Here is a 10,601-nt window from a genome sequence, read left to right on the forward strand (position 1 = left end):
CTGCACCCTTGGCCTCATCCTCACTGCAAGTCACTCATCTGTCAGGGCACTTCCTCAGGCAACCAGCCATGCAGCCGCAATATGTCATACAGGAGGATGGCAGCATAGCTTCCTGGCAGAGTATGTACTCTCTGCCACCTATCTTTCTTTCTTTCTTTGTTTCCCTCTCTCGCTTGCTCTCTCTCTCTCTCTTGCTCCCTCTCACTCTCTTGCTCTCGCTCTCTCTCTTACTCTCTCTCTCTCTCTTGCGTTCTCTCTCTATCTCTCTCTCTCTCGCTCTTTCTGTCTAACACAAATACACAACTGAAAAATACCTCTGTCTACAGCCCCCTCCATGTTATCATAATTAAATTAAAAACAACAGTTACATTGATCCTTTTTCCTCAGAATGAAGAAGTAGGTCTAGCGTATTAAAAAACGTTGAATGTTTTTTTTTCTGTTTCTATACCTCAATGTATGCTATATTATATGTCTTGCCATATATGTCATCATCATAGCTGCAAGATTGTGTGGTACACATTGAAATTTCATAAGTACAGCAAGATCTGAGCTGGCGGTTGGTTTCTCCTCGTTGGCATGAAACGTCTTCCTTGCTTGCTGGCTGCTTCCTCCTTGGCACCGTATCAGACGAAACTCCATCAGATAAGCTCTGAGGTTATTGATGGAAGGGGGATAAAGTTTTGTCATTACGTGCATCACACGTCTATGCCAATTTACCTGGAGAATCTGTCACGAAATCACCGTGTGGTGTTTTTTTACATAGGCTACAGCACCGGTACTTGCTTCCTCAACATCATTAGGATGGATCTGATAAACTAGTGGTGAAATGGTGAGATGAGCGCCAAGTAAGAAACTGAGTGAGTAACCTATAGGTGAAAAGACAGCAAGGCACTGGGAGAGAGAGAGAGAGAGAGAGAGAGAGAGAGAGAGAGAGAACCTTTGTGGGTTTGAGAAAGCCAGTGTGTGTGTGTGTGTGTGTGTGTGTGTGTAGAGGCCCTGCTTGGGTACTTGCCTTAATCCACGCTGAACACACTTCCTGCTTGTCTTAACCTTGCCTGATAGTGCCGCCTGCCACACACACACACACACACACGTCGCCCGTCACTCTTGCACCATCTTTCACACATGTTCCGTGGAGCTCCACAAAAACATGCACAGTAGTCAACTGATCACCTGCTGATGTGATGGAGGACTGAGAGACAACATGCTGATCTGCTGGATACTTTTGCTCTGGATGCAGAGCCGCAGCATCTTCGCACAAAACACAGAAATCGGTTTGTCAACAAACGGTAGGAATATAATTATGAATGTTTCATCTCCGCTCCTATTCCCGAACACTTTCTGATACAGAATTAGGTTGAATGTATGTAATGGTTAACGTATGAGGTGTTCCCCAATCATACCACATCCATCTTTATGCTTACATGCAGTAAAAAAAAAATAATGATCAAGCCGGCCAAATGCTGGTGAAATTTCAGTTTGGCTGGTGAAAAATACCAACTTAACAGCCACTTTCACCTATTAGTGAGTGTGAGTTTTGGCAAGTAGGATTAACATATAGTACTTGCCATTTTGGCTGTTGATGAAAAAAAGTTAATGTAGAGCCCTGATAATGATCCATGGTGCTTTGTGATTGTTGCGCATTTATAGTGAAGAATGACTTTGTCCTTTTAATTGTCAGTTGTACAGCAGTGTGTGGCAATGAACTTTTAACCTGAGAATGACAGATGCATAAAACAACTTGGCATGTTTGCAACAGCCAGAGTGATATGAGGAGAGGTGATTGAGAATATTGATTTGTTATTACTTAAACTTTTGGTAAATCTTTTAAAAAATATATGCTCATAAGACTTAGTAAATCATTACCTCATCACTAATGATGCACACAACATTAACAGATTGTTTTATTATTAACAAATTGTTATTCATGCTTTATAAAATATCTACATATTTTACAAATCTTTTTACAGTGTTTTTATTCATTTACAAACAATCTATACATTTTTGGTAAATATACAATATTAACATTTGTCAGTCGTTTACAAACAATGTGTTCTTCATCATTTGTTCATTAATTACTATGTGTTATTAATGCTTTATAAGCAGACATTATTATAAAATGTTAACAAACTTTCTCCTGTATTGTGGATACAATGTTTGACCTACAGTGAAGTCCTGCTAAAAGTACTGAAATCATGGTAATAATTTTTTTTCTGCAATGGTATTTTTAAACAGAACTTCAACTGCTGGCATCAGAAAATGAACCAACGTGTTTTGCAAGAACAGACTCTGATTTCACATGCTTTTGGGAGAGTGTAGCAGGACATTCTTATAAATTCTTCTATAGGATAGACCGGTATGTGAAACAATTTTTTTATCATTACGATCTTCTTAACTATGAAATGTGTTATCAGTTTTGATGATTTTTTGTGAAATGGTTAAAATGAAAGACAGAGAGAGAGAGAGAGAGAGAGAGAGAGAGAGAGAGAGAGAGAGAGAGAGAGAGAGAGAGAGAGAGAAGGAGAGAGTAGAAATGCTGACATCTGAATGTCATGGAGATTAATAGAAAGTCATGAATAGTAGGCCTATGCGTAGAATAGAATAGAATTGAATAGAACTGATACAGAACGTGTTGAATATGTACACTTTATATGAATACTTAATTGCATACTAACTTAAATGCTCATATTTATTGCTCTTATGTATTCCTCATCAGAGACCAACATGAGTGCAATCTCACCCAGCAGACAACCGATAATGGAACCATTCTCCATGTCTGCTTCTTTAATCCCGCCCATGTGTACCGCTTCATTCCCATCGAGCTCTCTGTGCTTGACGTCCATGCCAATGAGACAGTCCTTCAGCGGGAGGTTTATGTGGACGAGAAATGTAAGCGGTCATTAAAGCACCAGCTGGCTTAAATTCTAATACCAAAAGAGGTCAAATGAGTAAATACAACATTATGCATTGTGGTAGCCAGCTTGTATCAATGTTTTGTTTCTCTTTGAAAGTATTGCCATACCCTATGAAGAACATCTCAATTGACCGGGTGGCAGAACCTGGACAGCTGCAGGTGAGACACAAGACCAACAGGGGAGGACAGCAATTGGAGATCAAATACTTCTCCCAGACCCAGCCATTGAGGACGGAAACGGTATGGCATTTTAAAACTTCCAGTACACACCTCAAGCATTACACTTAGCTATTTTTTAAAAAAATCCAAAGTGACTTAGTTATTTTAGGTAGAGGCCGGGTTCCTGGATCCATAGGGGATAAGGTGCCTATACTCAAGAGCACTTCAGTTAAGGATGATGTATCGCATTTATGCCTGCAACCATCAGATTTCAAGACTGATTCCCTAATCATACAAGACATGGTTGCTCCCAAATTAATCAGTCAGTCAATCAATCAATCAATCAATCAATCAATCAATCAATCAATCAATCAATCAATCAATCAATCAATCAATCAATCAATCAATCAATCAATCAATCAATCAATCAATCAATCAATCAATCAATCAATCAATCAATCAATCATTTTGTATGGTTTAAAGCCTGTCCTCTCCTGTTCAGAGCATGTGTATGTTTTACAGGTGAAGTCATCAAGCTCAGGCCCATATACTATGAAGGACCTGGCACCAGGAGAGGTGTGCTCAGTGCAGATGAGAGTGAAGTCCAGGAAATCATTCTGGAGTGACTGGTCAAAGCCTACCTTGGTCATGATTCCCCAGAAAGCAGGTGCATGCATTAATATGTATACACTGTGAAACATTGCAGTAAAAAAGTAAGTTGCCCTCCTGCCTTAAGTTTGTAAGTTAACTCAACTTGAGAAAGCCTCGAGTTGAGTTAAGTCTTGAGTTGAGTTAACCTACAAACTTAACCCTTTGACTGCCACTGTAGAAGAACCTTGGGGTTCGTCCAAGAATGTTTAGGTTCTTTAGAGAACCTGTGGGGTATTAAACTGTACTCCCGGGGTGATTATGTACTCACTACTACTACTACAATATGAGAGAAGGAAATCAGGATAAGGTTGCTCATCAATGCTTACTTCTTTGCTATTCAGGCAGAGCAGATGAAATCTTCTGAAGCTTCCTGCCAACTGAATTATATATCTATAATCATATTTGAATACATACCAGATTCTGGGAATTAAATGAGTGTTTTTTGCTCCCAGAGGCTACAGACCTGCTGTGTTACACATCAGATTTATGGAGCATCAACTGCCAGTGGAACAAGCGATTTGAAGTAAAGGAAGGCTCTCAAAATCACAACTTTGCCATTCTCTACAGAACAAAAATGGGGTGAGATTATTTTTTTCCCATCATGCAGTTGTATTGTACAACCAGATGCTTGGACATGGAAGTAAGGCTAGGCGATATCCCAGATATATCTATTCACAGTAGAATGAAAGGACATTTTGTCAGGGTCAAGAGAAATATGTTTTGACTATACTATGTATTGTATACACAGTATATACTGTATGTTTTTCACTACTTAGTTATGTTTTGTCTATTTTCAAATGTATTCAAAGGTCATTTTGTCTCATTCTCACCAGTCAACACTCTTAAACACCATTATGACATGAAATGGTTGACAGCCCTTACAGTATAAAGATGTACAGAATGGTCTTAACTAAAATGTTCAGAATGGTCTCTTACTTAGGATATTGAAATTGGACTGTACCGCCCGTTTCACTACATTTTCAGCATCACAGCAAGTAAAGATAATTGCCTCATGTGCATATTTTCTACCACAGCACTGACTGGGGAGATTGGAAGAATTGCACCAGAGGAAACGGCACCCAGGGCTGTAGCTTTGATGGCGAACAGTACAGAGATAACCAAGTCATCATCCGGGATGGCTCCGGACCACTAGATCAGATATTTTACACTGAGGCTTTCAAAATGAACAACAGCAGTGAGTTGGTCTTTGTGTCTTTACATAATGCTAGTATTGCGATTTCGCATTGAATTATTATTCAAGCGCATGATGTGCTTTTGTTGAAGTCTCAAATGTGCACACTTGAAAACTCAAAGCTATTGTGACAGCAGACAGAGCAAATACTTGCTGGAATATTTGGTAACATTTTTATTAAGTGGTCTAAGTGGTCTATCATAAGAATGACATGACACATGTCAGGAACATTAGTGACAGTCACTCACATTATTAATGTTTATGGCTGTTGTCATATGTTCTTGTCATGACATTTAAATAATGTCAACTCGACTTTCCAAAAACGGAATGACACATTATGACAAATTGTCATAAACATCAAGAATGTGTCATCATCATTCAATGTTCCTGACATGTGTCATGTATTTCTCATGACAGTTACACTGCACCCTTTTCTAGACCACATCAAAGAGAAAGTTGTGGCTTCTATGACTCTCCAACTTAATGGATCTTGATTGTGTCCTCAGTAAAGACTGGACCCCCAATGGCATTGCGGGGCGAGGCGGACGGTGCAAGGCTTCACCTGCACTGGGACGCACCTTCCGAGGTCTTCGCACAACACCTGATATATGAAATACGCTACCGCTCCAGGGACCAGGCAGCTTGGAAGGTACAGTGGAAGCAAACCCCAACTCTAACCTTCCCTTAGCCTGATTATCATCGACTTTCAGACTTGGTCTGAGCAAGAGCATAACAATTTACATTTCCCAAACGGCATGGTTGACCCCGCCACCCTTGGTTTGCTACTGGTTGTTTTGCTTCCTGACAAAGTGGGAGGAGTTCCCGATTTTTTGGGAGAGCAGAAACGATATTCACATTGCTCTTGGCCTGACTAGAAGCAGCGCCAAAGGTGTTGTGTCACTCTGAGGGCATGGCCTGGCTAACTTTCCCTGGCCCTCCACTCATTACATCACATTACATTACACTTAGCTGACGTTTTTATCCAAAGTGACTTATAGTTATTTACAGGGTATTGGTTACAGTCCCTGGAGCAATGTGGGGTTAGGGGTGGGATCAATACCCTGTCATGGCCAGCCCAATCTCCAGGCCTGAGTCCAATGGAAAACCCCTGAAATATGATCAAAAGGAAGAGAGGTGATCACAAGCCATCAAACAAAGCTCAGCAACTTGAATCTTTGCACTGGGGTGTAATTAAATCATTCAAGAACGATGTGAAAGACTTGTGGAGAACATGCCAAGATGCATGGAAAGCTGTGATTAAAATCCAGGGTTATTCTCCCAAATATTGATTTCTGAACTCTTCCCAAGTTAACACTTTCCTATTTTGTTGTCATAAAGTGAATATCATCTTGATTTCTTTGGATTTTTGAGGTCTGAAAATACAGTGTATTATTACATATTTTGTGTTATTTTGACCATTTGTAACTTTCTGCAAATAAATGCCCTAAATTACAATATTTTCATTCGAGATTCTGAGAAAATGTTGTCAGCAGTTCATAGAATGAAACAACAATGTTCATTTTACTGACACACATGCCAATAAGTAGTAAGACTAGAACATCTGATAATATCGAGGTGGTCTCTCAATTTTTGCCAGAGCTGTAGTGTACAATTTCCTGGTGATCATTTTTGCTTCATCCAATGTCATTTCCTTTTATCACAGCACTTCACCTGGCAGAGTCCAGAGGCCAGCCTACATCTCAATGAGCAAACAGGCAGCCAGTACCTCGTCCAAATCAAGGCCAAGCCCAACGGTGTACTCTACGATGGATATTGGAGCGACTGGTCAGACGTGCTGACTGCTGACTTGCCATCCAACAATGGTGAATTCCATTGAGAACATTTTTATGTACAGTAGGAAACGTTTTTAAATAAGGCAGCACCAGGGTTTGACATCAACATCAATGCTCTCTGGCCTCTGAGGTCACAGTACCTGCATTTTCATGTGCTGGACACAGGGCTCTAAATGAACCTTTTTTCAGCACAAGACAAAAAGGCTAGTAGAGATTAATTTTACTGGCGTCACCAATGGATCAAAGTGGCTGGTAAATTTTGTTTTCCATCAGCCAAACTGAGTTTTCACCAGCATTTGGCTATTTGGCGGGTGGTTATTTAGAGCCCTGGCTGTATACATGGGTTCTAAATATTTGTTTCCCCCTTACTGCGCGAAACTAGCTGCGCACAAATCTACCTCTGATTGTTGGAAACCGCTGTCGGTCAAAGAATTAGCTCATTGGCTGCCAGTGTCTTGCCCGTCCTCACAACATTGTGTTTATAAACACGGCGAACCCATGCATTGTTCTTCTTGGACAGGGTTGCTGTTCTTTGCCTGCATTCCCCTTGTCATCCTCCTCCTGACAGCTGTGATTACCTCAGTGCTGACACGCTACTTCAGGTTGGTTCTGACATTTCTTTCTTTAGTATGACATTGACATAAAAAGGAAGCTTCACAATTCATTTCAAAGTATGGATTGGAGAGATGCTGTGGCACAGTGTGGGAACATTACAGCCATGGGGTGCATTTCTTGAAACCATAGTCGCTATCTTCACTAGCTACTTTGTTGTTTGCGACGCAATTTCCCATTGGCAACTACCAAAGTTGCTAACTGGCTAATAACTACGCATTCGAGAAACGCACCCCTGGACTGGTAGGTGGACATGGACACCAAGGTCTGAATTCAGCCTGGGACATTTTGTAGACACAGTGCCCGACACCTGCCTCCCACGTCTTTATACATTTCATTTATCTTATTTAGCCTATCCAGGATTCAGGCTAAAGGCAAAACTGTTGGGAATGTCATTTTGATTTGGATTTTTTCCCTTGCTTTGAGCTTTAGGAAAATCAAGCAGTATCTGTGGCCACCAGTTCCCAAATTGGACAAGATCTTGGAGAGTTTCCTAACAGAAGGACCTCAGTGGGTAAGGAGAACGGGTCCTTTCTTGGCATCACAATTAGATATTGATTTTCCTTTTTTTAAAGTTATAACAAAGATTCTTTAATTCAGAATTAACCATCTCTGGTTATAACATGTACTCTGCATTTATGAACAAGACATACACTGAAATAATAACACTTATAGGTACAAAAAAAGCAAAGAAATAGGTGAAGTAGTAAGTGTCTGCCTTAGTTGAATAGTCACCAGCTAATAAAAGATTAAAGAAGAAGTGTGGACCTGGCAGTTGCTTCCACAGCAAGGTGCTATGATCAACTTCATAATCTTGGTGCTTGTTAGGGTTCCAGTGTGGCATCACCACCACCTAATAGACTTCTTACTTTTCAACAATGGCAAATCATATCTTTCCACACGCAGGACCCCACTTTCAACATCAAGCAATGTGATGACACACCAGCGTCAGTGGTGGAGATAGTGTCTGACAACCACGCAAGCACCGAGAGCATTCCGGCTCCGTCCACCCCAGAGATGGGCCTCTACAGTCGGCTTAGTCAGAAAGAAGACGCGGGTGGCGAAGGGGGCTACCTGGAGGCAGGCCGCGACTACGTCACCTTAACCACCAAGGTCATGATCCCGTGTCTGTCGGGCAACGAGTACGTATATGGTGACGCGCCCGTCGGCTCGGCAGAGATGCAATGCCACTGCATGACCAATCAAACCCGCAGCTCGAGCCTCACAGAGCTGACCTCCACCAGCCTCCTCAACCAGTCCTACCTGCTGCAGCTGAAGGACGACCAGGTCCCTCTGGGGTGCGATAGTGGCCATGGTGACCGCTACACCAACCTGAATGAGTCAGTCACCGGAACTGCGCAAAGCCTTCATATATCCTCGACCGACATGTAACATGTTACCTTACATGTTAATAACTGATGTGAAGTAAATACATTTAAACGTACTGCTTCCGTGGTACAGTAAGTTGGGAAAACCAAAATGGGCCTTGCGTAAGGAGAAATGAATCAATAAGCAACATTTAAAAGGTGCAGTGTCATTTTTTTGTAGTTTATTTCCATAATTCATGCTGCCCATTCACAAATGTTACCTTTTTCATGAATACTTACCACCACCACCAAATTCTAACTATTCATTATGACTGGGAAAATTGCACTTTTCAAACATGAAAAGGAGGATCTTCTCCATGCCATTTTGAATTAAACAGACATTTTTAGCAGCAAAACGTACTGTTCTCTGGTTATACTAGTAAATATTTGGGTTTATTATTCAGTGAATATTAATGAATAGATCAACTTTGGTAATAGGCAGCACAGTTGCAATGAGCAGCATAGTTGCAGTACCCATTCTGGCCGCATTCTACACAGTGCACCTTTAAAGAATAATCGGTAAGGGGAACCTTGGCATATGACACGAGTTGTAACACAGTTATTGGATTCCTCAGTGGTGAGGTAAACCATGGGATAATGAAGTGTAAATAAGCTACGAGTGTAAATAATTCTGACCACTGTAAATACCACTCCATATTCAGCTACCATACTTCCACCTTGTAAATGTAAAGCATCCTTCACACATTGTATAGTGAGCTCAAGATGCATTGAATAACTATTACGCAATATGGAAATTATGAAGCATCAACTTGTTTTTTTTGTGTGCTACGCGAGGCCATAAATGTTTGGTTTATTCATTCCTATATACACATGCCTGTGTTTTATATATGCCTATACATACCGTATATACATGCCTGTGTTTTACTGTAAGCTCTGGATATTAAGGAATAATAAAATATTTTTTATACCTGCATGAATCAGTTTTTCTTTTCAAAGTCACTGTTAACTAAGTCCAGTCATACTGTTAAACCCTTTATTAAGCTCACACAAACTTTACATGCATGTATTTACAATTGTTCATAGAAAATATAATAAAAACAGTTTTCAAGGACACTGAGGACAGAGGATGACAATTCACACACACAAAGGCCCTGTTGGATAAATTAAAAGACAGAACGATTTGTAGTAGTAAATATGAGCAAAACAGATTCTAACCTTCTAAAAGAAATGACTAAAACTAGTCTCTGAGGACTCCTCAATTCTATAAAATACAATGTGATTTGTGGATTAAAAAAAATGCCAATTACACAGTCACAACAAGCGCTCACTCCTACAGTCTGTGTGAACTGGCTGCCCTCGACTTGAAACAGAAGCTGTTCAAAGAGGAACCAAAACCTGAACTGTTTCCACCCATAAACCAGAAATCATCAACCGCACACGTGCACACACTCTTACACACACACGTACAACTTTCAAAACATTAAATACTGTATTTCATGACAACATCATCTAAAGGAGCCGTGTCTATAAGAAAAAACAAACAAACAAACAAAAAACAAAGCAAACTCCCAATAAAACCAGATACTGAGACGACCAAAAAGTATTTCTCCTTGAAGGGCCTCTGTACAGTTCCATGCCCCCCACTGGGGGAGCAATGGCAGAAGCTAGGGAAGGTCTACCAGAAGACACAGACTACAGTAACTTGACCTAGACCTAGAGGTGGTTATAAAATTATCAGAAGGAGAGCCAAGGGGCTGAATTTTCTTACCCTAAACTACCAACGAGCACCGTTTGGATCAGATTGACGCTATTTGTGGGTTAAATCAACTGGTTTTGTCACTAACCTACTTTGGATGATGAACATGTTGAGCCATGGACTACTTCTTATAGAGCACTGAAGGATAAAAAAAGAGAAGTTCTACTTCCTGGTGACTGAAGCGAGGCGGGGGGGA

General features: G+C 40.7%; 1 protein-coding gene across 2 annotated transcripts; it reads left to right on the forward strand.

Annotated features, from left to right (window-relative positions):
• Positions 1-1,108: 1,108 nt before the first annotated feature.
• mpl (MPL proto-oncogene, thrombopoietin receptor) lies at positions 1,109-10,594 on the forward strand. Of its 2 annotated transcripts, none has more exons than XM_063201244.1 (12): positions 1,109-1,289; positions 2,236-2,356; positions 2,717-2,889; positions 3,012-3,154; positions 3,596-3,740; positions 4,177-4,303; positions 4,759-4,919; positions 5,423-5,565; positions 6,580-6,739; positions 7,230-7,311; positions 7,748-7,835; positions 8,228-10,594. In XM_063201244.1, exons 1-12 carry the CDS (start codon positions 1,205-1,207, stop codon positions 8,711-8,713), a joined length of 1,914 nt encoding a protein of 637 aa, XP_063057314.1. In that variant the 5' UTR covers positions 1,109-1,204; the 3' UTR covers positions 8,714-10,594. The 2 variants fall into 2 exon arrangements, with proteins under 2 accessions (XP_063057314.1, XP_063057315.1); XM_063201245.1 differs by having other exon boundaries at positions 7,754-7,835.
• The last annotated feature ends 7 nt before the right edge of the window (positions 10,595-10,601 follow it).

The sequence above is a fragment of the Engraulis encrasicolus genome, chromosome 6 (assembly GCF_034702125.1).
Source record: "Engraulis encrasicolus isolate BLACKSEA-1 chromosome 6, IST_EnEncr_1.0, whole genome shotgun sequence".
Classification (NCBI taxonomy): domain Eukaryota; kingdom Metazoa; phylum Chordata; class Actinopteri; order Clupeiformes; family Engraulidae; genus Engraulis; species Engraulis encrasicolus.

What these genes read in the sequence shown, in the direction of transcription:
- mpl (XM_063201244.1), top strand. Translation starts at nt 1,205, where the DNA reads ATGCTGATCTGCTGGATACTTTTGCTCTGGATGCAGAGCCGCAGCATC. An exon ending in CATGATTCCCCAGAAAGCAG is followed by an intron (nt 3,741 to 4,176) that starts GTGCATGCATTA and finishes TTTTGCTCCCAG; the next exon opens with AGGCTACAGACCTGCTGTGT. An exon ending in GGGACCAGGCAGCTTGGAAG is followed by an intron (nt 5,566 to 6,579) that starts GTACAGTGGAAG and finishes CTTTTATCACAG; the next exon opens with CACTTCACCTGGCAGAGTCC.